The sequence below is a fragment of the Thunnus maccoyii genome, chromosome 16 (assembly GCF_910596095.1).
Source record: "Thunnus maccoyii chromosome 16, fThuMac1.1, whole genome shotgun sequence".
Lineage (NCBI taxonomy): Eukaryota > Metazoa > Chordata > Actinopteri > Scombriformes > Scombridae > Thunnus > Thunnus maccoyii.
In genome coordinates, this window is record NC_056548.1 from 21,738,590 (window position 1) to 21,765,855 (window position 27,266).

Sequence of the window (27,266 nt, forward strand, 5' to 3'; positions counted from 1 at the left end):
GGCAATCTCAAAGTTAAGCATTCACCTGCTTGCTGATGTTTGTAAAAGCCTGGAAAAACTGATTGAGCAGCTCGTTATCAGGGGACTCTGTCAAGCTCCTGAACACCTTCCTTACGATGGCCTCGTCCTCCAAAGCGCCGCTTTCTGGATCTAGGATCAACTCAGCCTTCTGCTTTGCTGAGAGGGATTCCACAAGTGCCACCTGATGACACAAACAAAGCAGATATAGGGATTGCTTTCGTCTTTGACATGGCAAATCCACCCCTGTGTGCAGGCGTTCCAAGTTCTGAATAGCGTGCTGCTGTTTTCAGGGAAGAACGGTAGTGAAATGTAAGACTTACCACAGAGAGGTTGAAGACTTTGAGGTCAGAGTAGGTTGTGTACTCGGAAAATGGACCAAAGTTTGCTTCAAGCCACTCGGCATCACTCTCAATTCCCTGCCGGCAATCTAAGACATGTAGATCAACGTTAGCATAGGTGCAGTTTAGCAAGTCTTATTTTTCATAAATACACATGGGACAAGTCAAGTTCCAATCTCATTCTCTGCGCCATTCAAGCATATTTTTGTCACACTTTCAAATCCACGGACAAGCCCGCAGAAGCAACATCACGGCACAGTTTACTGTGTCAGCCCTACCTGGCCCGGTGATGACACTGGCAGATTTCCTCAGGTAGCCCAGGAGAACGTATGTGATTCCTTGTCGTCTATGCACCGGTATTGCAGGGAAAGCTCTGGCCATCCCTCTCACACTGCCAAGGGTGAAAAAAAACAATACATTTTTACCCAGCCTCCCATTTACATGTAGTTCTTTGGAGCATTGCAGTCTCCTTTGTCTTTGAAATGCTACTCACACGACGTGGTAATTTGTGCAGGTTATGTCTGATGTTGCACTGTTGAGCATCGTTGGAGTGAAACTTGGGAGGACGGCAACCAGTTTCAGGTGGAACCAATTGAACCAGTCGCCTTCCTCGAAGTTCGTGAAATAGGGACTGATGATGACGAAGGTCCTATTCATTATGCGATCTCTCACAACAGGTTGGAAATCAGGGACCTGTCAAAGTGCGACACGAGAGGATTTAAACACCCCACAATTTTACATGTTGCAAATACACCCTGCATAATTAGCAACTTGGCAAAAATGCTAGAAAGGATGTGATGAAATATTTGATAGGAATGAGTCCCCTACAAGTGATTTTGAGATTAAGATACATATCTAAGTACTGACTATGCTAGGTTGAAAGCCCAGGACTGTCCTTTCTTCCACAGTGTCAGGGGGTAGCCTACCTTTCCATTTGCTGTCAGTTCTGTCAGGAATTCATCCACATTTTCCAGAGCATTGCCCTCCTCAAGGCGCTCAAACACAAGGTCGATCTGGGCTGTGTCATTCGAGGCCCCCGAGCTCAGTGTCAACTGTGCCACCTGAGTCGGAGTGAGCACTGACAACGTTTCGGCCTACGAAAGGGAAGCGATATGAAATCAAACAGCAGAAATTGCTGAACCATTGGTAGACACTTCAGTTTGGGCGAAGAATACTTCGACCGCAGTCGGCACTTACAATGGAGAAGTTGGGGTTGAGGGCTTGCAAATCCTGCAGGGTTGCGAAGCCAGAGAAGTTGCCGAGGTTTGCCTGTAGCCACTCTTTACTGCCTCCGGTAAATGAGACACAGCCAGGATCTGCAAAGAAGACGGAAACGTAGACGTTGGCGGGGTATTACCAGCACATTCTGTCAAGGCTTTAGCGAACTGAGCTTGAGCGCGTGCCTTTACCTGATGAGTCGTTCCGTGAAAGGAACGGTTTGATGAAATGAGTGAAGACTGCTCGCTGTCCTTCTCTGTCCATTGATGCCCTTTGGCTGCCGAATGCCTGGATGCTAAGATTTGAGAGAAGGCTTTTAACATCTGAACAACTACAACACTGCAGGTTCCTCTGCAATCTTGTTCCACACTGGAGCAATATGTCATGTATTTGCTTACACAGTGTGGTACGTTTGGCAGCTGAAGTCCTTGGAGCTGAGGCAGAGTAGGAAGTTGGTGGATGGAGAGGCCAAAAACGGACGAAGGTTTGTCTTGAACCAGCTGCTGACGAAGTCATCACTCTGCAGTTGTGCCTGGCTGAAGTTGGCAATTCTCACCTCTCCAAGAGCCTCAAGAGCATGTGATAAGGATGAGTTGCTGCTGCTGGGGGCCTAGAATTGGGAAGATCATTTTGTTTGACACACAATTCACACAGGGGAACGCCGTTGTGCTCAAATTGTGGTTTTGGATTTACCGTGGTGGCGAATGACGCAAGAGCCTGGTCGAGTGCAGTAGAAGCCTTTTGGAAGAAAAGCTTCCAGACCTCTACGGGGTATGTACTTTGTCTTTCCAGTGAGCAGTTCATCAGTGCGACCAAGTTGCTGGATGTCAGATGCGTAGCCTTAGAAAAGGAGAAAGAAAGCCACATCTCTCAGAACGTATGGAGATTTGTCTCAGGACGGCAATGTAGCAAAGGCCAAATCTCTCTCTGCCGTTCACGGCTTGCATAAAACAGTCTTACCGAGGAACAGGCATGCTCAGTGATGGTGAAATTGCACAGGGCTTCAGAGGAATTGCCGATTGCCTGGCTTTGTTCAAGTTGCCAGCTAGGAAAAACAATAAAAAGGAAACCATTGACACCTCAGCTAGATTGTGTAAAAGAAATTCACCTACGCAAACTCCGCGCTGAACAAAACGGTAATTCACCCACCTCTCCACTCCAGCACAGATCAGGTCCTCTGTGAAAAGACAATATTCGTGCGTGAGATATTGTACCTTCAGAATGCGATTTTGTCATCCAGCTTGATATTTCTCGTATGTTACAGACTTACCATTGACCGGGGTCTCCTTGCACTGGAGAAAGGCAAAGCACAAATGTTAGTCCAGTGGCAACGGCTACTTTAAGTGAAAACACCTCAACACAGCCTCCTCAACAGATTTAATGTGCCAAATTCCTTCTGTCTAGATTGCCATCGAAACTGTAACATCCATGTAACGTAGCCATAGAAATGAACTTACCGGGAAGGAATCTGGAGCCGAGCAACCTGTTTGAGAAAAAATGGAAAAGGAAACATGGCATCAATACAGAGTCATTACAGTAGTGCTAATCCTATTTTTCTGAAAAACTTTGTCAGCAGAGCGTTTTGTCACGTACGTTTGAATGTCTCCTGGAGTGCCTCAATGCTTGATGTCAGGCCCTGTGAAATGTGCAGTGGCAGGGATTTCACACTTTGCCGAAGTCCAGTCAGTCTGAAGGAAGAAAACAGAAATTATTGTGACTTGTCTGGAGCCACAGTTTTATATGATGCATCCCCAAAATGTCTATCTGGGGACCTCAAACCATATCATCTCTTACATAGCTGCGTAGGATGCACAGCTGATGTCACGGGGGATCACCGCCAAAATGCCAGGACGAAGGCTCGCCATCACAGGAGCCAAATTGACCTGGAACCACCGCTCAAAGTCTTCAGGCTCAAAGACTTCAAATTCCGGAGCAAGGGCCGTCAAGGTCAGATTCAGGATGGTGTCTCGTACCTCTGGATTTCTTATGATGGTGATGTTTCTCTGGAAAATTAAAAGGGATTCATCTTTCAGTTCAGGAGGACATTTTACCCTTCTGAAATCATTGTAGAAATGAGCGCAAGCTTGGTGACACACCTTTGCACATTAAGTGTATCAGCGCAGCGGTATGTCTCAAGGCATCATAGGCACCGATTCATTCAACACACTTATCAGAAACTTATCATTTTCAGTCCAATCTTGGCCCCGTATTAGCTTACGCAACAATTCCTGGAGCCCAGGACAAGATTTACATGGCTTACTTGTCATCCAACTTCATAGGAAAATATGGCAATCTCAAAGTTAAGCATTCACCTGCTTGCTGATGTTTGTAAAAGCCTGGAAAAACTGATTGAGCAGCTCGTTATCAGGGGACTCTGTCAAGCTCCTGAACACCTTCCTTACGATGGCCTCGTCCTCCAAAGCGCCGCTGTCTGGATCTAGGATCAACTCAGCCTTCTGCTTTGCTGAGAGGGATTCCACAAGTGCCACCTGATGACACAAACAAAGCAGATATAGGGATTGCTTTCGTCTTTGACATGGCAAATCCACCCCTGTGTGCAGGCGTTCCAAGTTCTGAATAGCGTGCTGCTGTTTTCAGGGAAGAACGGTAGTGAAATGTAAGACTTACCACAGAGAGGTTGAAGACTTTGAGGTCAGAGTAGGTTGTGTACTCGGAAAATGGACCAAAGTTTGCTTCAAGCCACTCGGCGTCACTCTCAATTCCCTGCCGGCAATCTAAGACATGTAGATCAACGTTAGCATAGGTGCAGTTTAGCAAGTCTTATTTTTCATAAATACACATGGGACAAGTCAAGTTCCAATCTCATTCTCTGCGCCATTCAAGCATATTTTTGTCACACTTTCAAATCCACGGACAAGCCCGCAGAAGCAACATCACGGCACAGTTTACTGTGTCAGCCCTACCTGGCCCGGTGATGACACTGGCAGATTTCCTCAGGTAGCCCAGGAGAACGTATGTGATTCCTTGTCGTCTATGCACCGGTATTGCAGGGAAAGCTCTGGCCATCCCTCTCACACTGCCAAGGGTGAAAAAAAACAATACATTTTTACCCAGCCTCCCATTTACATGTAGTTCTTTGGAGCATTGCAGTCTCCTTTGTCTTTGAAATGCTACTCACACGACGTGGTAATTTGTGCAGGTTATGTCTGATGTTGCACTGTTGAGCATCGTTGGAGTGAAACTTGGGAGGACGGCAACCAGTTTCAGGTGGAACCAATTGAACCAGTCGCCTTCCTCGAAGTTCGTGAAATAGGGACTGATGATGACGAAGGTCCTATTCATTATGCGATCTCTCACAACAGGTTGGAAATCAGGGACCTGTCAAAGTGCGACACGAGAGGATTTAAACACCCCACAATTTTACATGTTGCAAATACACCCTGCATAATTAGCAACTTGGCAAAAATGCTAGAAAGGATGTGATGAAATATTTGATAGGAATGAGTCCCCTACAAGTGATTTTGAGATTAAGATACATATCTAAGTACTGACTATGCTAGGTTGAAAGCCCAGGACTGTCCTTTCTTCCACAGTGTCAGGGGGTAGCCTACCTTTCCATTTGCTGTCAGTTCTGTCAGGAATTCATCCACATTTTCCAGAGCATTGCCCTCCTCAAGGCGCTCAAACACAAGGTCGATCTGGGCTGTGTCATTCGAGGCCCCCGAGCTCAGTGTCAACTGTGCCACCTGAGTCGGAGTGAGCACTGACAACGTTTCGGCCTACGAAAGGGAAGCGATATGAAATCAAACAGCAGAAATTGCTGAACCATTGGTAGACACTTCAGTTTGGGCGAAGAATACTTCGACCGCAGTCGGCACTTACAATGGAGAAGTTGGGGTTGAGGGCTTGCAAATCCTGCAGGGTTGCGAAGCCAGAGAAGTTGCCGAGGTTTGCCTGTAGCCACTCTTTACTGCCTCCGGTAAATGAGACACAGCCAGGATCTGCAAAGAAGACGGAAACGTAGACGTTGGCGGGGTATTACCAGCACATTCTGTCAAGGCTTTAGCGAACTGAGCTTGAGCGCGTGCCTTTACCTGATGAGTCGTTCCGTGAAAGGAACGGTTTGATGAAATGAGTGAAGACTGCTCGCTGTCCTTCTCTGTCCATTGATGCCCTTTGGCTGCCGAATGCCTGGATGCTAAGATTTGAGAGAAGGCTTTTAACATCTGAACAACTACAACACTGCAGGTTCCTCTGCAATCTTGTTCCACACTGGAGCAATATGTCATGTATTTGCTTACACAGTGTGGTACGTTTGGCAGCTGAAGTCCTTGGAGCTGAGGCAGAGTAGGAAGTTGGTGGATGGAGAGGCCAAAAACGGACGAAGGTTTGTCTTGAACCAGCTGCTGACGAAGTCATCACTCTGCAGTTGTGCCTGGCTGAAGTTGGCAATTCTCACCTCTCCAAGAGCCTCAAGAGCATGTGATAAGGATGAGTTGCTGCTGCTGGGGGCCTAGAATTGGGAAGATCATTTTGTTTGACACACAATTCACACAGGGGAACGCCGTTGTGCTCAAATTGTGGTTTTGGATTTACCGTGGTGGCGAATGACGCAAGAGCCTGGTCGAGTGCAGTAGAAGCCTTTTGGAAGAAAAGCTTCCAGACCTCTACGGGGTATGTACTTTGTCTTTCCAGTGAGCAGTTCATCAGTGCGACCAAGTTGCTGGATGTCAGATGCGTAGCCTTAGAAAAGGAGAAAGAAAGCCACATCTCTCAGAACGTATGGAGATTTGTCTCAGGACGGCAATGTAGCAAAGGCCAAATCTCTCTCTGCCGTTCACGGCTTGCATAAAACAGTCTTACCGAGGAACAGGCATGCTCAGTGATGGTGAAATTGCACAGGGCTTCAGAGGAATTGCCGGTTGCCTGGCTTTGTTCAAGTTGCCAGCTAGGAAAAACAATAAAAAGGAAACCACTGTCACCTCAGCTAGATTGTGTAAAAGAAATTCACCTACGCAAACTCCGCGCTGAACAAAACGGTAATTCACCCACCTCTCCACTCCAGCACAGATCAGGTCCTCTGTGAAAAGACAATATTCGTGCGTGAGATATTGTACCTTCAGAATGCGATTTTGTCATCCAGCTTGATATTTCTCGTATGTTACAGACTTACCATTGACCGGGGTCTCCTTGCACTGGAGAAAGGCAAAGCACAATTGTTAGTCCAGTGGCAACGGCTACTTTAAGTGAAAACACCTCAACACAGCCTCCTCAACAGATTTAATGTGCCAAATTCCTTCTGTCTAGATTGCCATCGAAACTGTAACATCCATGTAACGTAGCCATAGAAATGAACTTACCGGGAAGGAATCTGGAGCCGAGCAACCTGTTTGAGAAAAAATGGAAAAGGAAACATGGCATCAATACAGAGTCATTACAGTAGTGCTAATCCTATTTTTCTGAAAAACTTTGTCAGCAGAGCGTTTTGTCACGTACGTTTGAATGTCTCCTGGAGTGCCTCAATGCTTGATGTCAGGCCCTGTGAAATGTGCAGTGGCAGGGATTTCACACTTTGCCGAAGTCCAGTCAGTCTGAAGGAAGAAAACAGAAATTATTGTGACTTGTCTGGAGCCACAGTTTTATATGATGCATCCCCAAAATGTCTATCTGGGGACCTCAAACCATATCATCTCTTACATAGCTGCGTAGGATGCACAGCTGATGTCACGGGGGATCACCGCCAAAATGCCAGGACGAAGGCTCGCCATCACAGGAGCCAAATTGACCTGGAACCACCGCTCAAAGTCTTCAGGCTCAAAGACTTCAAATTCCGGAGCAAGGGCCGTCAAGGTCAGATTCAGGATGGTGTCTCGTACCTCTGGATTTCTTATGATGGTGATGTTTCTCTGGAAAATAAAAGGGATTCATCTTTCAGTTCAGGAGGACATTTTACCCTTCTGAAATCATTGTAGAAATGAGCGCAAGCTTGGTGACACACCTTTGCACATTAAGTGTATCAGCGCAGCGGTATGTCTCAAGGCATCATAGGCACCGATTCATTCAACACACTTATCAGAAACTTATCATTTTCAGTCCAATCTTGGCCCCGTATTAGCTTACGCAACAATTCCTGGAGCCCAGGACAAGATTTACATGGCTTACTTGTCATCCAACTTCATAGGAAAATATGGCAATCTCAAAGTTAAGCATTCACCTGCTTGCTGATGTTTGTAAAAGCCTGGAAAAACTGATTGAGCAGCTCGTTATCAGGGGACTCTGTCAAGCTCCTGAACACCTTCCTTACGATGGCCTCGTCCTCCAAAGCGCCGCTGTCTGGATCTAGGATCAACTCAGCCTTCTGCTTTGCTGAGAGGGATTCCACAAGTGCCACCTGATGACACAAACAAAGCAGATATAGGGATTGCTTTCGTCTTTGACATGGCAAATCCACCCCTGTGTGCAGGCGTTCCAAGTTCTGAATAGCGTGCTGCTGTTTTCAGGGAAGAACGGTAGTGAAATGTAAGACTTACCACAGAGAGGTTGAAGACTTTGAGGTCAGAGTAGGTTGTGTACTCGGAAAATGGACCAAAGTTTGCTTCAAGCCACTCGGCGTCACTCTCAATTCCCTGCCGGCAATCTAAGACATGTAGATCAACGTTAGCATAGGTGCAGTTTAGCAAGTCTTATTTTTCATAAATACACATGGGACAAGTCAAGTTCCAATCTCATTCTCTGCGCCATTCAAGCATATTTTTGTCACACTTTCAAATCCACGGACAAGCCCGCAGAAGCAACATCACGGCACAGTTTACTGTGTCAGCCCTACCTGGCCCGGTGATGACACTGGCAGATTTCCTCAGGTAGCCCAGGAGAACGTATGTGATTCCTTGTCGTCTATGCACCGGTATTGCAGGGAAAGCTCTGGCCATCCCTCTCACACTGCCAAGGGTGAAAAAAAACAATACATTTTTACCCAGCCTCCCATTTACATGTAGTTCTTTGGAGCATTGCAGTCTCCTTTGTCTTTGAAATGCTACTCACACGACGTGGTAATTTGTGCAGGTTATGTCTGATGTTGCACTGTTGAGCATCGTTGGAGTGAAACTTGGGAGGACGGCAACCAGTTTCAGGTGGAACCAATTGAACCAGTCGCCTTCCTCGAAGTTCGTGAAATAGGGACTGATGATGACGAAGGTCCTATTCATTATGCGATCTCTCACAACAGGTTGGAAATCAGGGACCTGTCAAAGTGCGACACGAGAGGATTTAAACACCCCACAATTTTACATGTTGCAAATACACCCTGCATAATTAGCAACTTGGCAAAAATGCTAGAAAGGATGTGATGAAATATTTGATAGGAATGAGTCCCCTACAAGTGATTTTGAGATTAAGATACATATCTAAGTACTGACTATGCTAGGTTGAAAGCCCAGGACTGTCCTTTCTTCCACAGTGTCAGGGGGTAGCCTACCTTTCCATTTGCTGTCAGTTCTGTCAGGAATTCATCCACATTTTCCAGAGCATTGCCCTCCTCAAGGCGCTCAAACACAAGGTCGATCTGGGCTGTGTCATTCGAGGCCCCCGAGCTCAGTGTCAACTGTGCCACCTGAGTCGGAGTGAGCACTGACAACGTTTCGGCCTACGAAAGGGAAGCGATATGAAATCAAACAGCAGAAATTGCTGAACCATTGGTAGACACTTCAGTTTGGGCGAAGAATACTTCGACCACAGTCGGCACTTACAATGGAGAAGTTGGGGTTGAGGGCTTGCAAATCCTGCAGGGTTGCGAAGCCAGAGAAGTTGCCGAGGTTTGCCTGTAGCCACTCTTTACTGCCTCCGGTAAATGAGACACAGCCAGGATCTGCAAAGAAGACGGAAACGTAGACGTTGGCGGGGTATTACCAGCACATTCTGTCAAGGCTTTAGCGAACTGAGCTTGAGCGCGTGCCTTTACCTGATGAGTCGTTCCGTGAAAGGAACGGTTTGATGAAATGAGTGAAGACTGCTCGCTGTCCTTCTCTGTCCATTGATGCCCTTTGGCTGCCGAATGCCTGGATGCTAAGATTTGAGAGAAGGCTTTTAACATCTGAACAACTACAACACTGCAGGTTCCTCTGCAATCTTGTTCCACACTGGAGCAATATGTCATGTATTTGCTTACACAGTGTGGTACGTTTGGCAGCTGAAGTCCTTGGAGCTGAGGCAGAGTAGGAAGTTGGTGGATGGAGAGGCCAAAAACGGACGAAGGTTTGTCTTGAACCAGCTGCTGACGAAGTCATCACTCTGCAGTTGTGCCTGGCTGAAGTTGGCAATTCTCACCTCTCCAAGAGCCTCAAGAGCATGTGATAAGGATGAGTTGCTGCTGCTGGGGGCCTAGAATTGGGAAGATCATTTTGTTTGACACACAATTCACACAGGGGAACGCCGTTGTGCTCAAATTGTGGTTTTGGATTTACCGTGGTGGCGAATGACGCAAGAGCCTGGTCGAGTGCAGTAGAAGCCTTTTGGAAGAAAAGCTTCCAGACCTCTACGGGGTATGTACTTTGTCTTTCCAGTGAGCAGTTCATCAGTGCGACCAAGTTGCTGGATGTCAGATGCGTAGCCTTAGAAAAGGAGAAAGAAAGCCACATCTCTCAGAACGTATGGAGATTTGTCTCAGGACGGCAATGTAGCAAAGGCCAAATCTCTCTCTGCCGTTCACGGCTTGCATAAAACAGTCTTACCGAGGAACAGGCATGCTCAGTGATGGTGAAATTGCACAGGGCTTCAGAGGAATTGCCGGTTGCCTGGCTTTGTTCAAGTTGCCAGCTAGGAAAAACAATAAAAAGGAAACCACTGTCACCTCAGCTAGATTGTGTAAAAGAAATTCACCTACGCAAACTCCGCGCTGAACAAAACGGTAATTCACCCACCTCTCCACTCCAGCACAGATCAGGTCCTCTGTGAAAAGACAATATTCGTGAGTGAGATATTGTACCTTCAGAATGCGATTTTGTCATCCAGCTTGATATTTCTCGTATGTTACAGACTTACCATTGACCGGGGTCTCCTTGCACTGGAGAAAGGCAAAGCACAATTGTTAGTCCAGTGGCAACGGCTACTTTAAGTGAAAACACCTCAACACAGCCTCCTCAACAGATTTAATGTGCCAAATTCCTTCTGTCTAGATTGCCATCGAAACTGTAACATCCATGTAACGTAGCCATAGAAATGAACTTACCGGGAAGGAATCTGGAGCCGAGCAACCTGTTTGAGAAAAAATGGAAAAGGAAACATGGCATCAATACAGAGTCATTACAGTAGTGCTAATCCTATTTTTCTGAAAAACTTTGTCAGCAGAGCGTTTTGTCACATACGTTTGAATGTCTCCTGGAGTGCCTCAATGCTTGATGTCAGGCCCTGTGAAATGTGCAGTGGCAGGGATTTCACACTTTGCCGAAGTCCAGTCAGTCTGAAGGAAGAAAACAGAAATTATTGTGACTTGTCTGGAGCCACAGTTTTATATGATGCATCCCCAAAATGTCTATCTGGGGACCTCAAACCATATCATCTCTTACATAGCTGCGTAGGATGCACAGCTGATGTCACGGGGGATCACCGCCAAAATGCCAGGACGAAGGCTCGCCATCACAGGAGCCAAATTGACCTGGAACCACCGCTCAAAGTCTTCAGGCTCAAAGACTTCAAATTCCGGAGCAAGGGCCGTCAAGGTCAGATTCAGGATGGTGTCTCGTACCTCTGGATTTCTTATGATGGTGATGTTTCTCTGGAAAATAAAAGGGATTCATCTTTCAGTTCAGGAGGACATTTTACCCTTCTGAAATCATTGTAGAAATGAGCGCAAGCTTGGTGACACACCTTTGCACATTAAGTGTATCAGCGCAGCGGTATGTCTCAAGGCATCATAGGCACCGATTCATTCAACACACTTATCAGAAACTTATCATTTTCAGTCCAATCTTGGCCCCGTATTAGCTTACGCAACAATTCCTGGAGCCCAGGACAAGATTTACATGGCTTACTTGTCATCCAACTTCATAGGAAAATATGGCAATCTCAAAGTTAAGCATTCACCTGCTTGCTGATGTTTGTAAAAGCCTGGAAAAACTGATTGAGCAGCTCGTTATCAGGGGACTCTGTCAAGCTCCTGAACACCTTCCTTACGATGGCCTCGTCCTCCAAAGCGCCGCTGTCTGGATCTAGGATCAACTCAGCCTTCTGCTTTGCTGAGAGGGATTCCACAAGTGCCACCTGATGACACAAACAAAGCAGATATAGGGATTGCTTTCGTCTTTGACATGGCAAATCCACCCCTGTGTGCAGGCGTTCCAAGTTCTGAATAGCGTGCTGCTGTTTTCAGGGAAGAACGGTAGTGAAATGTAAGACTTACCACAGAGAGGTTGAAGACTTTGAGGTCAGAGTAGGTTGTGTACTCGGAAAATGGACCAAAGTTTGCTTCAAGCCACTCGGCATCACTCTCAATTCCCTGCCGGCAATCTAAGACATGTAGATCAACGTTAGCATAGGTGCAGTTTAGCAAGTCTTATTTTTCATAAATACACATGGGACAAGTCAAGTTCCAATCTCATTCTCTGCGCCATTCAAGCATATTTTTGTCACACTTTCAAATCCACGGACAAGCCCGCAGAAGCAACATCACGGCACAGTTTACTGTGTCAGCCCTACCTGGCCCGGTGATGACACTGGCAGATTTCCTCAGGTAGCCCAGGAGAACGTATGTGATTCCTTGTCGTCTATGCACCGGTATTGCAGGGAAAGCTCTGGCCATCCCTCTCACACTGCCAAGGGTGAAAAAAAACAATACATTTTTACCCAGCCTCCCATTTACATGTAGTTCTTTGGAGCATTGCAGTCTCCTTTGTCTTTGAAATGCTACTCACACGACGTGGTAATTTGTGCAGGTTATGTCTGATGTTGCACTGTTGAGCATCGTTGGAGTGAAACTTGGGAGGACGGCAACCAGTTTCAGGTGGAACCAATTGAACCAGTCGCCTTCCTCGAAGTTCGTGAAATAGGGACTGATGATGACGAAGGTCCTATTCATTATGCGATCTCTCACAACAGGTTGGAAATCAGGGACCTGTCAAAGTGCGACACGAGAGGATTTAAACACCCCACAATTTTACATGTTGCAAATACACCCTGCATAATTAGCAACTTGGCAAAAATGCTAGAAAGGATGTGATGAAATATTTGATAGGAATGAGTCCCCTACAAGTGATTTTGAGATTAAGATACATATCTAAGTACTGACTATGCTAGGTTGAAAGCCCAGGACTGTCCTTTCTTCCACAGTGTCAGGGGGTAGCCTACCTTTCCATTTGCTGTCAGTTCTGTCAGGAATTCATCCACATTTTCCAGAGCATTGCCCTCCTCAAGGCGCTCAAACACAAGGTCGATCTGGGCTGTGTCATTCGAGGCCCCCGAGCTCAGTGTCAACTGTGCCACCTGAGTCGGAGTGAGCACTGACAACGTTTCGGCCTACGAAAGGGAAGCGATATGAAATCAAACAGCAGAAATTGCTGAACCATTGGTAGACACTTCAGTTTGGGCGAAGAATACTTCGACCGCAGTCGGCACTTACAATGGAGAAGTTGGGGTTGAGGGCTTGCAAATCCTGCAGGGTTGCGAAGCCAGAGAAGTTGCCGAGGTTTGCCTGTAGCCACTCTTTACTGCCTCCGGTAAATGAGACACAGCCAGGATCTGCAAAGAAGACGGAAACGTAGACGTTGGCGGGGTATTACCAGCACATTCTGTCAAGGCTTTAGCGAACTGAGCTTGAGCGCGTGCCTTTACCTGATGAGTCGTTCCGTGAAAGGAACGGTTTGATGAAATGAGTGAAGACTGCTCGCTGTCCTTCTCTGTCCATTGATGCCCTTTGGCTGCCGAATGCCTGGATGCTAAGATTTGAGAGAAGGCTTTTAACATCTGAACAACTACAACACTGCAGGTTCCTCTGCAATCTTGTTCCACACTGGAGCAATATGTCATGTATTTGCTTACACAGTGTGGTACGTTTGGCAGCTGAAGTCCTTGGAGCTGAGGCAGAGTAGGAAGTTGGTGGATGGAGAGGCCAAAAACGGACGAAGGTTTGTCTTGAACCAGCTGCTGACGAAGTCATCACTCTGCAGTTGTGCCTGGCTGAAGTTGGCAATTCTCACCTCTCCAAGAGCCTCAAGAGCATGTGATAAGGATGAGTTGCTGCTGCTGGGGGCCTAGAATTGGGAAGATCATTTTGTTTGACACACAATTCACACAGGGGAACGCCGTTGTGCTCAAATTGTGGTTTTGGATTTACCGTGGTGGCGAATGACGCAAGAGCCTGGTCGAGTGCAGTTGAAGCCTTTTGGAAGAAAAGCTTCCAGACCTCTACGGGGTATGTACTTTGTCTTTCCAGTGAGCAGTTCATCAGTGCGACCAAGTTGCTGGATGTCAGATGCGTAGCCTTAGAAAAGGAGAAAGAAAGCCACATCTCTCAGAACGTATGGAGATTTGTCTCAGGACGGCAATGTAGCAAAGGCCAAATCTCTCTCTGCCGTTCACGGCTTGCATAAAACAGTCTTACCGAGGAACAGGCATGCTCAGTGATGGTGAAATTGCACAGGGCTTCAGAGGAATTGCCGGTTGCCTGGCTTTGTTCAAGTTGCCAGCTAGGAAAAACAATAAAAAGGAAACCACTGTCACCTCAGCTAGATTGTGTAAAAGAAATTCACCTACGCAAACTCCGCGCTGAACAAAACGGTAATTCACCCACCTCTCCACTCCAGCACAGATCAGGTCCTCTGTGAAAAGACAATATTCGTGCGTGAGATATTGTACCTTCAGAATGCGATTTTGTCATCCAGCTTGATATTTCTCGTATGTTACAGACTTACCATTGACCGGGGTCTCCTTGCACTGGAGAAAGGCAAAGCACAATTGTTAGTCCAGTGGCAACGGCTACTTTAAGTGAAAACACCTCAACACAGCCTCCTCAACAGATTTAATGTGCCAAATTCCTTCTGTCTAGATTGCCATCGAAACTGCTGTAACATCCATGTAACGTAGCCATAGAAATGAACTTACCGGGAAGGAATCTGGAGCCGAGCAACCTGTTTGAGAAAAAATGGAAAAGGAAACATGGCATCAATACAGAGTCATTACAGTAGTGCTAATCCTATTTTTCTGAAAAACTTTGTCAGCAGAGCGTTTTGTCACGTACGTTTGAATGTCTCCTGGAGTGCCTCAATGCTTGATGTCACGCCCTGTGAAATGTACAGTGGTAGGGATTTCACACTTTGCCGAAGTCCAGTCAGTCTGAAGGAAGAAAACAGAAATTATTGTGACTTGTCTGGAGCCACAGTTTTATATGATGCATCCCCAAAATGTCTATCTGGGGACCTCAAACCATATCATCTCTTACATAGCTGCGTAGGATGCACAGCTGATGTCACGGGGGATCACCGCCAAAATGCCAGGACGAAGGCTCGCCATCACAGGAGCCAAATTGACCTGGAACCACCGCTCAAAGTCTTCAGGCTCAAAGACTTCAAATTCCGGAGCAAGGGCCGTCAAGGTCAGATTCAGGATGGTGTCTCGTACCTCTGGATTTCTTATGATGGTGATGTTTCTCTGGAAAATAAAAGGGATTCATCTTTCAGTTCAGGAGGACATTTTACCCTTCTGAAATCATTGTAGAAATGAGCGCAAGCTTGGTGACACACCTTTGCACATTAAGTGTATCAGCGCAGCGGTATGTCTCAAGGCATCATAGGCACCGATTCATTCAACAAACTTATCAGAAACTTATCATTTTCAGTCCAATCTTGGCCCCGTATTAGCTTACGCAAAAATTCCTGGAGCCCAGGACAAGTTTACATGGCTTACTTGTCATCCAACTTCATAGGAAAATATGGCAATCTCAAAGTTAAGCATTCACCTGCTTGCTGATGTTTGTAAAAGCCTGGAAAAACTGATTGAGCAGCTCGTTATCAGGGGACTCTGTCAAGCTCCTGAACACCTTCCTTACGATGGCCTCGTCCTCCAAAGCGCCGCTGTCTGGATCTAGGATCAACTCAGCCTTCTGCTTTGCTGAGAGGGATTCCACAAGTGCCACCTGATGACACAAACAAAGCAGATATAGGGATTGCTTTCGTCTTTGACATGGCAAATCCACCTCTGTGTGCAAGCGTTCCAAGTTCTGAATAGCGTGCTGCTGTTTTCAGGGAAGAACGGTAGTGAAATGTAAGACTTACCACAGAGAGGTTGAAGACTTTGAGGTCAGAGTAGGTTGTGTACTCGGAAAATGGACCAAAGTTTGCTTCAAGCCACTCGGCATCACTCTCAATTCCCTGCCGGCAATCTAAGACATGTAGATCAACGTTAGCATAGGTGCAGTTTAGCAAGTCTTATTTTTCATAAATACACATGGGACAAGTCAAGTTCCAATCTCATTCTCTGCGCCATTCAAGCATATTTTTGTCACACTTTCAAATCCACGGACAAGCCCGCAGAAGCAACATCACGGCACAGTTTACTGTGTCAGCCCTACCTGGCCCGGTGATGACACTGGCAGATTTCCTCAGGTAGCCCAGGAGAACGTATGTGATTCCTTGTCGTCTATGCACCGGTATTGCAGGGAAAGCTCTGGCCATCCCTCTCACACTGCCAAGGGTGAAAAAAAACAATACATTTTTACCCAGCCTCCCATTTACATGTAGTTCTTTGGAGCATTGCAGTCTCCTTTGTCTTTGAAATGCTACTCACACGACGTGGTAATTTGTGCAGGTTATGTCTGATGTTGCACTGTTGAGCATCGTTGGAGTGAAACTTGGGAGGACGGCAACCAGTTTCAGGTGGAACCAATTGAACCAGTCGCCTTCCTCGAAGTTCGTGAAATAGGGACTGATGATGACGAAGGTCCTATTCATTATGCGATCTCTCACAACAGGTTGGAAATCAGGGACCTGTCAAAGTGCGACACGAGAGGATTTAAACACCCCACAATTTTACATGTTGCAAATACACCCTGCATAATTAGCAACTTGGCAAAAATGCTAGAAAGGATGTGATGAAATATTTGATAGGAATGAGTCCCCTACAAGTGATTTTGAGATTAAGATACATATCTAAGTACTGACTATGCTAGGTTGAAAGCCCAGGACTGTCCTTTCTTCCACAGTGTCAGGGGGTAGCCTACCTTTCCATTTGCTGTCAGTTCTGTCAGGAATTCATCCACATTTTCCAGAGCATTGCCCTCCTCAAGGCGCTCAAACACAAGGTCGATCTGGGCTGTGTCATTCGAGGCCCCCGAGCTCAGTGTCAACTGTGCCACCTGAGTCGGAGTGAGCACTGACAACGTTTCGGCCTACGAAAGGGAAGCGATATGAAATCAAACAGCAGAAATTGCTGAACCATTGGTAGACACTTCAGTTTGGGCGAAGAATACTTCGACCGCAGTCGGCACTTACAATGGAGAAGTTGGGGTTGAGGGCTTGCAAATCCTGCAGGGTTGCGAAGCCAGAGAAGTTGCCGAGGTTTGCCTGTAGCCACTCTTTACTGCCTCCGGTAAATGAGACACAGCCAGGATCTGCAAAGAAGACGGAAACGTAGACGTTGGCGGGGTATTACCAGCACATTCTGTCAAGGCTTTAGCGAACTGAGCTTGAGCGCGTGCCTTTACCTGATGAGTCGTTCCGTGAAAGGAACGGTTTGATGAAATGAGTGAAGACTGCTCGCTGTCCTTCTCTGTCCATTGATGCCCTTTGGCTGCCGAATGCCTGGATGCTAAGATTTGAGAGAAGGCTTTTAACATCTGAACAACTACAACACTGCAGGTTCCTCTGCAATCTTGTTCCACACTGGAGCAATATGTCATGTATTTGCTTACACAGTGTGGTACGTTTGGCAGCTGAAGTCCTTGGAGCTGAGGCAGAGTAGGAAGTTGGTGGATGGAGAGGCCAAAAACGGACGAAGGTTTGTCTTGAACCAGCTGCTGACGAAGTCATCACTCTGCAGTTGTGCCTGGCTGAAGTTGGCAATTCTCACCTCTCCAAGAGCCTCAAGAGCATGTGATAAGGATGAGTTGCTGCTGCTGGGGGCCTAGAATTGGGAAGATCATTTTGTTTGACACACAATTCACACAGGGGAACGCCGTTGTGCTCAAATTGTGGTTTTGGATTTACCGTGGTGGCGAATGACGCAAGAGCCTGGTCGAGTGCAGTTGAAGCCTTTTGGAAGAAAAGCTTCCAGACCTCTACGGGGTATGTACTTTGTCTTTCCAGTGAGCAGTTCATCAGTGCGACCAAGTTGCTGGATGTCAGATGCGTAGCCTTAGAAAAGGAGAAAGAAAGCCACATCTCTCAGAACGTATGGAGATTTGTCTCAGGACGGCAATGTAGCAAAGGCCAAATCTCTCTCTGCCGTTCACGGCTTGCATAAAACAGTCTTACCGAGGAACAGGCATGCTCAGTGATGGTGAAATTGCACAGGGCTTCAGAGGAATTGCCGATTGCCTGGCTTTGTTCAAGTTGCCAGCTAGGAAAAACAATAAAAAGGAAACCATTGACACCTCAGCTAGATTGTGTAAAAGAAATTCACCTACGCAAACTCCGCGCTGAACAAAACGGTAATTCACCCACCTCTCCACTCCAGCACAGATCAGGTCCTCTGTGAAAAGACAATATTCGTGCGTGAGATATTGTACCTTCAGAATGCGATTTTGTCATCCAGCTTGATATTTCTCGTATGTTACAGACTTACCATTGACCGGGGTCTCCTTGCACTGGAGAAAGGCAAAGCACAATTGTTAGTCCAGTGGCAACGGCTACTTTAAGTGAAAACACCTCAACACAGCCTCCTCAACAGATTTAATGTGCCAAATTCCTTCTGTCTAGATTGCCATCGAAACTGTAACATCCATGTAACGTAGCCATAGAAATGAACTTACCGGGAAGGAATCTGGAGCCGAGCAACCTGTTTGAGAAAAAATGGAAAAGGAAACATGGCATCAATACAGAGTCATTACAGTAGTGCTAATCCTATTTTTCTGAAAAACTTTGTCAGCAGAGCGTTTTGTCACGTACGTTTGAATGTCTCCTGGAGTGCCTCAATGCTTGATGTCAGGCCCTGTGAAATGTGCAGTGGCAGGGATTTCACACTTTGCCGAAGTCCAGTCAGTCTGAAGGAAGAAAACAGAAATTATTGTGACTTGTCTGGAGCCACAGTTTTATATGATGCATCCCCAAAATGTCTATCTGGGGACCTCAAACCATATCATCTCTTACATAGCTGCGTAGGATGCACAGCTGATGTCACGGGGGATCACCGCCAAAATGCCAGGACGAAGGCTCGCCATCACAGGAGCCAAATTGACCTGGAACCACCGCTCAAAGTCTTCAGGCTCAAAGACTTCAAATTCCGGAGCAAGGGCCGTCAAGGTCAGATTCAGGATGGTGTCTCGTACCTCTGGATTTCTTATGATGGTGATGTTTCTCTGGAAAATAAAAGGGATTCATCTTTCAGTTCAGGAGGACATTTTACCCTTCTGAAATCATTGTAGAAATGAGCGCAAGCTTGGTGACACACCTTTGCACATTAAGTGTATCAGCGCAGCGGTATGTCTCAAGGCATCATAGGCACCGATTCATTCAACACACTTATCAGAAACTTATCATTTTCAGTCCAATCTTGGCCCCGTATTAGCTTACGCAACAATTCCTGGAGCCCAGGACAAGATTTACATGGCTTACTTGTCATCCAACTTCATAGGAAAATATGGCAATCTCAAAGTTAAGCATTCACCTGCTTGCTGATGTTTGTAAAAGCCTGGAAAAACTGATTGAGCAGCTCGTTATCAGGGGACTCTGTCAAGCTCCTGAACACCTTCCTTACGATGGCCTCGTCCTCCAAAGCGCCGCTGTCTGGATCTAGGATCAACTCAGCCTTCTGCTTTGCTGAGAGGGATTCCACAAGTGCCACCTGATGACACAAACAAAGCAGATATAGGGATTGCTTTCGTCTTTGACATGGCAAATCCACCCCTGTGTGCAGGCGTTCCAAGTTCTGAATAGCGTGCTGCTGTTTTCAGGGAAGAACGGTAGTGAAATGTAAGACTTACCACAGAGAGGTTGAAGACTTTGAGGTCAGAGTAGGTTGTGTACTCGGAAAATGGACCAAAGTTTGCTTCAAGCCACTCGGCGTCACTCTCAATTCCCTGCCGGCAATCTAAGACATGTAGATCAACGTTAGCATAGGTGCAGTTTAGCAAGTCTTATTTTTCATAAATACACATGGGACAAGTCAAGTTCCAATCTCATTCTCTGCGCCATTCAAGCATATTTTTGTCACACTTTCAAATCCACGGACAAGCCCGCAGAAGCAACATCACGGCACAGTTTACTGTGTCAGCCCTACCTGGCCCGGTGATGACACTGGCAGATTTCCTCAGGTAGCCCAGGAGAACGTATGTGATTCCTTGTCGTCTATGCACCGGTATTGCAGGGAAAGCTCTGGCCATCCCTCTCACACTGCCAAGGGTGAAAAAAAACAATACATTTTTACCCAGCCTCCCATTTACATGTAGTTCTTTGGAGCATTGCAGTCTCCTTTGTCTTTGAAATGCTACTCACACGACGTGGTAATTTGTGCAGGTTATGTCTGATGTTGCACTGTTGAGCATCGTTGGAGTGAAACTTGGGAGGACGGCAACCAGTTTCAGGTGGAACCAATTGAACCAGTCGCCTTCCTCGAAGTTCGTGAAATAGGGACTGATGATGACGAAGGTCCTATTCATTATGCGATCTCTCACAACAGGTTGGAAATCAGGGACCTGTCAAAGTGCGACACGAGAGGATTTAAACACCCCACAATTTTACATGTTGCAAATACACCCTGCATAATTAGCAACTTGGCAAAAATGCTAGAAAGGATGTGATGAAATATTTGATAGGAATGAGTCCCCTACAAGTGATTTTGAGATTAAGATACATATCTAAGTACTGACTATGCTAGGTTGAAAGCCCAGGACTGTCCTTTCTTCCACAGTGTCAGGGGGTAGCCTACCTTTCCATTTGCTGTCAGTTCTGTCAGGAATTCATCCACATTTTCCAGAGCATTGCCCTCCTCAAGGCGCTCAAACACAAGGTCGATCTGGGCTGTGTCATTCGAGGCCCCCGAGCTCAGTGTCAACTGTGCCACCTGAGTCGGAGTGAGCACTGACAACGTTTCGGCCTACGAAAGGGAAGCGATATGAAATCAAACAGCAGAAATTGCTGAACCATTGGTAGACACTTCAGTTTGGGCGAAGAATACTTCGACCGCAGTCGGCACTTACAATGGAGAAGTTGGGGTTGAGGGCTTGCAAATCCTGCAGGGTTGCGAAGCCAGAGAAGTTGCCGAGGTTTGCCTGTAGCCACTCTTTACTGCCTCCGGTAAATGAGACACAGCCAGGATCTGCAAAGAAGACGGAAACGTAGACGTTGGCGGGGTATTACCAGCACATTCTGTCAAGGCTTTAGCGAACTGAGCTTGAGCGCGTGCCTTTACCTGATGAGTCGTTCCGTGAAAGGAACGGTTTGATGAAATGAGTGAAGACTGCTCGCTGTCCTTCTCTGTCCATTGATGCCCTTTGGCTGCCGAATGCCTGGATGCTAAGATTTGAGAGAAGGCTTTTAACATCTGAACAACTACAACACTGCAGGTTCCTCTGCAATCTTGTTCCACACTGGAGCAATATGTCATGTATTTGCTTACACAGTGTGGTACGTTTGGCAGCTGAAGTCCTTGGAGCTGAGGCAGAGTAGGAAGTTGGTGGATGGAGAGGCCAAAAACGGACGAAGGTTTGTCTTGAACCAGCTGCTGACGAAGTCATCACTCTGCAGTTGTGCCTGGCTGAAGTTGGCAATTCTCACCTCTCCAAGAGCCTCAAGAGCATGTGATAAGGATGAGTTGCTGCTGCTGGGGGCCTAGAATTGGGAAGATCATTTTGTTTGACACACAATTCACACAGGGGAACGCCGTTGTGCTCAAATTGTGGTTTTGGATTTACCGTGGTGGCGAATGACGCAAGAGCCTGGTCGAGTGCAGTTGAAGCCTTTTGGAAGAAAAGCTTCCAGACCTCTACGGGGTATGTACTTTGTCTTTCCAGTGAGCAGTTCATCAGTGCGACCAAGTTGCTGGATGTCAGATGCGTAGCCTTAGAAAAGGAGAAAGAAAGCCACATCTCTCAGAACGTATGGAGATTTGTCTCAGGACGGCAATGTAGCAAAGGCCAAATCTCTCTCTGCCGTTCACGGCTTGCATAAAACAGTCTTACCGAGGAACAGGCATGCTCAGTGATGGTGAAATTGCACAGGGCTTCAGAGGAATTGCCGGTTGCCTGGCTTTGTTCAAGTTGCCAGCTAGGAAAAACAATAAAAAGGAAACCACTGTCACCTCAGCTAGATTGTGTAAAAGAAATTCACCTACGCAAACTCCGCGCTGAACAAAACGGTAATTCACCCACCTCTCCACTCCAGCACAGATCAGGTCCTCTGTGAAAAGACAATATTCGTGCGTGAGATATTGTACCTTCAGAATGCGATTTTGTCATCCAGCTTGATATTTCTCGTATGTTACAGACTTACCATTGACCGGGGTCTCCTTGCACTGGAGAAAGGCAAAGCACAATTGTTAGTCCAGTGGCAACGGCTACTTTAAGTGAAAACACCTCAACACAGCCTCCTCAACAGATTTAATGTGCCAAATTCCTTCTGTCTAGATTGCCATCGAAACTGCTGTAACATCCATGTAACGTAGCCATAGAAATGAACTTACCGGGAAGGAATCTGGAGCCGAGCAACCTGTTTGAGAAAAAATGGAAAAGGAAACATGGCATCAATACAGAGTCATTACAGTAGTGCTAATCCTATTTTTCTGAAAAACTTTGTCAGCAGAGCGTTTTGTCACGTACGTTTGAATGTCTCCTGGAGTGCCTCAATGCTTGATGTCACGCCCTGTGAAATGTACAGTGGTAGGGATTTCACACTTTGCCGAAGTCCAGTCAGTCTGAAGGAAGAAAACAGAAATTATTGTGACTTGTCTGGAGCCACAGTTTTATATGATGCATCCCCAAAATGTCTATCTGGGGACCTCAAACCATATCATCTCTTACATAGCTGCGTAGGATGCACAGCTGATGTCACGGGGGATCACCGCCAAAATGCCAGGACGAAGGCTCGCCATCACAGGAGCCAAATTGACCTGGAACCACCGCTCAAAGTCTTCAGGCTCAAAGACTTCAAATTCCGGAGCAAGGGCCGTCAAGGTCAGATTCAGGATGGTGTCTCGTACCTCTGGATTTCTTATGATGGTGATGTTTCTCTGGAAAATAAAAGGGATTCATCTTTCAGTTCAGGAGGACATTTTACCCTTCTGAAATCATTGTAGAAATGAGCGCAAGCTTGGTGACACACCTTTGCACATTAAGTGTATCAGCGCAGCGGTATGTCTCAAGGCATCATAGGCACCGATTCATTCAACAAACTTATCAGAAACTTATCATTTTCAGTCCAATCTTGGCCCCGTATTAGCTTACGCAAAAATTCCTGGAGCCCAGGACAAGTTTACATGGCTTACTTGTCATCCAACTTCATAGGAAAATATGGCAATCTCAAAGTTAAGCATTCACCTGCTTGCTGATGTTTGTAAAAGCCTGGAAAAACTGATTGAGCAGCTCGTTATCAGGGGACTCTGTCAAGCTCCTGAACACCTTCCTTACGATGGCCTCGTCCTCCAAAGCGCCGCTGTCTGGATCTAGGATCAACTCAGCCTTCTGCTTTGCTGAGAGGGATTCCACAAGTGCCACCTGATGACACAAACAAAGCAGATATAGGGATTGCTTTCGTCTTTGACATGGCAAATCCACCTCTGTGTGCAAGCGTTCCAAGTTCTGAATAGCGTGCTGCTGTTTTCAGGGAAGAACGGTAGTGAAATGTAAGACTTACCACAGAGAGGTTGAAGACTTTGAGGTCAGAGTAGGTTGTGTACTCGGAAAATGGACCAAAGTTTGCTTCAAGCCACTCGGCATCACTCTCAATTCCCTGCCGGCAATCTAAGACATGTAGATCAACGTTAGCATAGGTGCAGTTTAGCAAGTCTTATTTTTCATAAATACACATGGGACAAGTCAAGTTCCAATCTCATTCTCTGCGCCATTCAAGCATATTTTTGTCACACTTTCAAATCCACGGACAAGCCCGCAGAAGCAACATCACGGCACAGTTTACTGTGTCAGCCCTACCTGGCCCGGTGATGACACTGGCAGATTTCCTCAGGTAGCCCAGGAGAACGTATGTGATTCCTTGTCGTCTATGCACCGGTATTGCAGGGAAAGCTCTGGCCATCCCTCTCACACTGCCAAGGGTGAAAAAAAACAATACATTTTTACCCAGCCTCCCATTTACATGTAGTTCTTTGGAGCATTGCAGTCTCCTTTGTCTTTGAAATGCTACTCACACGACGTGGTAATTTGTGCAGGTTATGTCTGATGTTGCACTGTTGAGCATCGTTGGAGTGAAACTTGGGAGGACGGCAACCAGTTTCAGGTGGAACCAATTGAACCAGTCGCCTTCCTCGAAGTTCGTGAAATAGGGACTGATGATGACGAAGGTCCTATTCATTATGCGATCTCTCACAACAGGTTGGAAATCAGGGACCTGTCAAAGTGCGACACGAGAGGATTTAAACACCCCACAATTTTACATGTTGCAAATACACCCTGCATAATTAGCAACTTGGCAAAAATGCTAGAAAGGATGTGATGAAATATTTGATAGGAATGAGTCCCCTACAAGTGATTTTGAGATTAAGATACATATCTAAGTACTGACTATGCTAGGTTGAAAGCCCAGGACTGTCCTTTCTTCCACAGTGTCAGGGGGTAGCCTACCTTTCCATTTGCTGTCAGTTCTGTCAGGAATTCATCCACATTTTCCAGAGCATTGCCCTCCTCAAGGCGCTCAAACACAAGGTCGATCTGGGCTGTGTCATTCGAGGCCCCCGAGCTCAGTGTCAACTGTGCCACCTGAGTCGGAGTGAGCACTGACAACGTTTCGGCCTACGAAAGGGAAGCGATATGAAATCAAACAGCAGAAATTGCTGAACCATTGGTAGACACTTCAGTTTGGGCGAAGAATACTTCGACCGCAGTCGGCACTTACAATGGAGAAGTTGGGGTTGAGGGCTTGCAAATCCTGCAGGGTTGCGAAGCCAGAGAAGTTGCCGAGGTTTGCCTGTAGCCACTCTTTACTGCCTCCGGTAAATGAGACACAGCCAGGATCTGCAAAGAAGACGGAAACGTAGACGTTGGCGGGGTATTACCAGCACATTCTGTCAAGGCTTTAGCGAACTGAGCTTGAGCGCGTGCCTTTACCTGATGAGTCGTTCCGTGAAAGGAACGGTTTGATGAAATGAGTGAAGACTGCTCGCTGTCCTTCTCTGTCCATTGATGCCCTTTGGCTGCCGAATGCCTGGATGCTAAGATTTGAGAGAAGGCTTTTAACATCTGAACAACTACAACACTGCAGGTTCCTCTGCAATCTTGTTCCACACTGGAGCAATATGTCATGTATTTGCTTACACAGTGTGGTACGTTTGGCAGCTGAAGTCCTTGGAGCTGAGGCAGAGTAGGAAGTTGGTGGATGGAGAGGCCAAAAACGGACGAAGGTTTGTCTTGAACCAGCTGCTGACGAAGTCATCACTCTGCAGTTGTGCCTGGCTGAAGTTGGCAATTCTCACCTCTCCAAGAGCCTCAAGAGCATGTGATAAGGATGAGTTGCTGCTGCTGGGGGCCTAGAATTGGGAAGATCATTTTGTTTGACACACAATTCACACAGGGGAACGCCGTTGTGCTCAAATTGTGGTTTTGGATTTACCGTGGTGGCGAATGACGCAAGAGCCTGGTCGAGTGCAGTAGAAGCCTTTTGGAAGAAAAGCTTCCAGACCTCTACGGGGTATGTACTTTGTCTTTCCAGTGAGCAGTTCATCAGTGCGACCAAGTTGCTGGATGTCAGATGCGTAGCCTTAGAAAAGGAGAAAGAAAGCCACATCTCTCAGAACGTATGGAGATTTGTCTCAGGACGGCAATGTAGCAAAGGCCAAATCTCTCTCTGCCGTTCACGGCTTGCATAAAACAGTCTTACCGAGGAACAGGCATGCTCAGTGATGGTGAAATTGCACAGGGCTTCAGAGGAATTGCCGATTGCCTGGCTTTGTTCAAGTTGCCAGCTAGGAAAAACAATAAAAAGGAAACCACTGTCACCTCAGCTAGATTGTGTAAAAGAAATTCACCTACGCAAACTCCGCGCTGAACAAAACGGTAATTCACCCACCTCTCCACTCCAGCACAGATCAGGTCCTCTGTGAAAAGACAATATTCGTGCGTGAGATATTGTACCTTCAGAATGCGATTTTGTCATCCAGCTTGATATTTCTCGTATGTTACAGACTTACCATTGACCGGGGTCTCCTTGCACTGGAGAAAGGCAAAGCACAAATGTTAGTCCAGTGGCAACGGCTACTTTAAGTGAAAACACCTCAACACAGCCTCCTCAACAGATTTAATGTGCCAAATTCCTTCTGTCTAGATTGCCATCGAAACTGTAACATCCATGTAACGTAGCCATAGAAATGAACTTACCGGGAAGGAATCTGGAGCCGAGCAACCTGTTTGAGAAAAAATGGAAAAGGAAACATGGCATCAATACAGAGTCATTACAGTAGTGCTAATCCTATTTTTCTGAAAAACTTTGTCAGCAGAGCGTTTTGTCACGTACGTTTGAATGTCTCCTGGAGTGCCTCAATGCTTGATGTCACGCCCTGTGAAATGTACAGTGGTAGGGATTTCACACTTTGCCGAAGTCCAGTCAGTCTGAAGGAAGAAAACAGAAATTATTGTGACTTGTCTGGAGCCACAGTTTTATATGATGCATCCCCAAAATGTCTATCTGGGGACCTCAAACCATATCATCTCTTACATAGCTGCGTAGGATGCACAGCTGATGTCACGGGGGATCACCGCCAAAATGCCAGGACGAAGGCTCGCCATCACAGGAGCCAAATTGACCTGGAACCACCGCTCAAAGTCTTCAGGCTCAAAGACTTCAAATTCCGGAGCAAGGGCCGTCAAGGTCAGATTCAGGATGGTGTCTCGTACCTCTGGATTTCTTATGATGGTGATGTTTCTCTGGAAAATAAAAGGGATTCATCTTTCAGTTCAGGAGGACATTTTACCCTTCTGAAATCATTGTAGAAATGAGCGCAAGCTTGGTGACACACCTTTGCACATTAAGTGTATCAGCGCAGCGGTATGTCTCAAGGCATCATAGGCACCGATTCATTCAACAAACTTATCAGAAACTTATCATTTTCAGTCCAATCTTGGCCCCGTATTAGCTTACGCAAAAATTCCTGGAGCCCAGGACAAGTTTACATGGCTTACTTGTCATCCAACTTCATAGGAAAATATGGCAATCTCAAAGTTAAGCATTCACCTGCTTGCTGATGTTTGTAAAAGCCTGGAAAAACTGATTGAGCAGCTCGTTATCAGGGGACTCTGTCAAGCTCCTGAACACCTTCCTTACGATGGCCTCGTCCTCCAAAGCGCCGCTGTCTGGATCTAGGATCAACTCAGCCTTCTGCTTTGCTGAGAGGGATTCCACAAGTGCCACCTGATGACACAAACAAAGC

General features: G+C 46.5%; 1 protein-coding gene across 1 annotated transcript in view; it reads right to left on the reverse strand.

Moving 5' to 3' along the window:
• Positions 1–27,266, reverse strand: part of LOC121881599 — a 69,916-nt gene that overhangs the window by 23,131 nt on the left and 19,519 nt on the right. Inside the window, exons 76-181 of the mRNA XM_042389468.1 lie at positions 27,071–27,247; positions 26,555–26,763; positions 26,354–26,448; positions 26,218–26,243; positions 26,031–26,052; positions 25,910–25,937; positions 25,721–25,805; positions 25,454–25,600; positions 25,159–25,370; positions 24,952–25,055; positions 24,740–24,858; positions 24,469–24,636; positions 24,036–24,235; positions 23,821–23,933; positions 23,525–23,631; positions 23,209–23,385; positions 22,693–22,901; positions 22,492–22,586; positions 22,356–22,381; positions 22,166–22,187; positions 22,045–22,072; positions 21,856–21,940; positions 21,589–21,735; positions 21,294–21,505; positions 21,087–21,190; positions 20,875–20,993; positions 20,604–20,771; positions 20,171–20,370; positions 19,956–20,068; positions 19,660–19,766; positions 19,344–19,520; positions 18,827–19,035; positions 18,626–18,720; positions 18,490–18,515; positions 18,303–18,324; positions 18,182–18,209; positions 17,993–18,077; positions 17,726–17,872; positions 17,431–17,642; positions 17,224–17,327; positions 17,012–17,130; positions 16,741–16,908; positions 16,308–16,507; positions 16,093–16,205; positions 15,797–15,903; positions 15,481–15,657; positions 14,965–15,173; positions 14,764–14,858; positions 14,628–14,653; positions 14,438–14,459; positions 14,317–14,344; positions 14,128–14,212; positions 13,861–14,007; positions 13,566–13,777; positions 13,359–13,462; positions 13,147–13,265; positions 12,876–13,043; positions 12,443–12,642; positions 12,228–12,340; positions 11,932–12,038; positions 11,616–11,792; positions 11,099–11,307; positions 10,898–10,992; positions 10,762–10,787; positions 10,575–10,596; positions 10,454–10,481; positions 10,265–10,349; positions 9,998–10,144; positions 9,703–9,914; positions 9,496–9,599; positions 9,284–9,402; positions 9,013–9,180; positions 8,580–8,779; positions 8,365–8,477; positions 8,069–8,175; positions 7,753–7,929; positions 7,236–7,444; positions 7,035–7,129; positions 6,899–6,924; positions 6,712–6,733; positions 6,591–6,618; positions 6,402–6,486; positions 6,135–6,281; positions 5,840–6,051; positions 5,633–5,736; positions 5,421–5,539; positions 5,150–5,317; positions 4,717–4,916; positions 4,502–4,614; positions 4,206–4,312; positions 3,890–4,066; positions 3,372–3,580; positions 3,171–3,265; positions 3,035–3,060; positions 2,848–2,869; positions 2,727–2,754; positions 2,538–2,622; positions 2,271–2,417; positions 1,976–2,187; positions 1,769–1,872; positions 1,557–1,675; positions 1,286–1,453; positions 853–1,052; positions 638–750; positions 342–448; positions 26–202 (exon numbers count right to left, since the gene is read on the reverse strand). Of these exons, the coding sequence (XP_042245402.1) occupies positions 26–202; positions 342–448; positions 638–750; positions 853–1,052; positions 1,286–1,453; positions 1,557–1,675; positions 1,769–1,872; positions 1,976–2,187; positions 2,271–2,417; positions 2,538–2,622; positions 2,727–2,754; positions 2,848–2,869; positions 3,035–3,060; positions 3,171–3,265; positions 3,372–3,580; positions 3,890–4,066; positions 4,206–4,312; positions 4,502–4,614; positions 4,717–4,916; positions 5,150–5,317; positions 5,421–5,539; positions 5,633–5,736; positions 5,840–6,051; positions 6,135–6,281; positions 6,402–6,486; positions 6,591–6,618; positions 6,712–6,733; positions 6,899–6,924; positions 7,035–7,129; positions 7,236–7,444; positions 7,753–7,929; positions 8,069–8,175; positions 8,365–8,477; positions 8,580–8,779; positions 9,013–9,180; positions 9,284–9,402; positions 9,496–9,599; positions 9,703–9,914; positions 9,998–10,144; positions 10,265–10,349; positions 10,454–10,481; positions 10,575–10,596; positions 10,762–10,787; positions 10,898–10,992; positions 11,099–11,307; positions 11,616–11,792; positions 11,932–12,038; positions 12,228–12,340; positions 12,443–12,642; positions 12,876–13,043; positions 13,147–13,265; positions 13,359–13,462; positions 13,566–13,777; positions 13,861–14,007; positions 14,128–14,212; positions 14,317–14,344; positions 14,438–14,459; positions 14,628–14,653; positions 14,764–14,858; positions 14,965–15,173; positions 15,481–15,657; positions 15,797–15,903; positions 16,093–16,205; positions 16,308–16,507; positions 16,741–16,908; positions 17,012–17,130; positions 17,224–17,327; positions 17,431–17,642; positions 17,726–17,872; positions 17,993–18,077; positions 18,182–18,209; positions 18,303–18,324; positions 18,490–18,515; positions 18,626–18,720; positions 18,827–19,035; positions 19,344–19,520; positions 19,660–19,766; positions 19,956–20,068; positions 20,171–20,370; positions 20,604–20,771; positions 20,875–20,993; positions 21,087–21,190; positions 21,294–21,505; positions 21,589–21,735; positions 21,856–21,940; positions 22,045–22,072; positions 22,166–22,187; positions 22,356–22,381; positions 22,492–22,586; positions 22,693–22,901; positions 23,209–23,385; positions 23,525–23,631; positions 23,821–23,933; positions 24,036–24,235; positions 24,469–24,636; positions 24,740–24,858; positions 24,952–25,055; positions 25,159–25,370; positions 25,454–25,600; positions 25,721–25,805; positions 25,910–25,937; positions 26,031–26,052; positions 26,218–26,243; positions 26,354–26,448; positions 26,555–26,763; positions 27,071–27,247 (12,861 nt within the window). The remainder of the gene's footprint in view (positions 1–25; positions 203–341; positions 449–637; positions 751–852; positions 1,053–1,285; positions 1,454–1,556; positions 1,676–1,768; positions 1,873–1,975; positions 2,188–2,270; positions 2,418–2,537; positions 2,623–2,726; positions 2,755–2,847; positions 2,870–3,034; positions 3,061–3,170; positions 3,266–3,371; positions 3,581–3,889; positions 4,067–4,205; positions 4,313–4,501; positions 4,615–4,716; positions 4,917–5,149; positions 5,318–5,420; positions 5,540–5,632; positions 5,737–5,839; positions 6,052–6,134; positions 6,282–6,401; positions 6,487–6,590; positions 6,619–6,711; positions 6,734–6,898; positions 6,925–7,034; positions 7,130–7,235; positions 7,445–7,752; positions 7,930–8,068; positions 8,176–8,364; positions 8,478–8,579; positions 8,780–9,012; positions 9,181–9,283; positions 9,403–9,495; positions 9,600–9,702; positions 9,915–9,997; positions 10,145–10,264; positions 10,350–10,453; positions 10,482–10,574; positions 10,597–10,761; positions 10,788–10,897; positions 10,993–11,098; positions 11,308–11,615; positions 11,793–11,931; positions 12,039–12,227; positions 12,341–12,442; positions 12,643–12,875; positions 13,044–13,146; positions 13,266–13,358; positions 13,463–13,565; positions 13,778–13,860; positions 14,008–14,127; positions 14,213–14,316; positions 14,345–14,437; positions 14,460–14,627; positions 14,654–14,763; positions 14,859–14,964; positions 15,174–15,480; positions 15,658–15,796; positions 15,904–16,092; positions 16,206–16,307; positions 16,508–16,740; positions 16,909–17,011; positions 17,131–17,223; positions 17,328–17,430; positions 17,643–17,725; positions 17,873–17,992; positions 18,078–18,181; positions 18,210–18,302; positions 18,325–18,489; positions 18,516–18,625; positions 18,721–18,826; positions 19,036–19,343; positions 19,521–19,659; positions 19,767–19,955; positions 20,069–20,170; positions 20,371–20,603; positions 20,772–20,874; positions 20,994–21,086; positions 21,191–21,293; positions 21,506–21,588; positions 21,736–21,855; positions 21,941–22,044; positions 22,073–22,165; positions 22,188–22,355; positions 22,382–22,491; positions 22,587–22,692; positions 22,902–23,208; positions 23,386–23,524; positions 23,632–23,820; positions 23,934–24,035; positions 24,236–24,468; positions 24,637–24,739; positions 24,859–24,951; positions 25,056–25,158; positions 25,371–25,453; positions 25,601–25,720; positions 25,806–25,909; positions 25,938–26,030; positions 26,053–26,217; positions 26,244–26,353; positions 26,449–26,554; positions 26,764–27,070; positions 27,248–27,266) is intronic.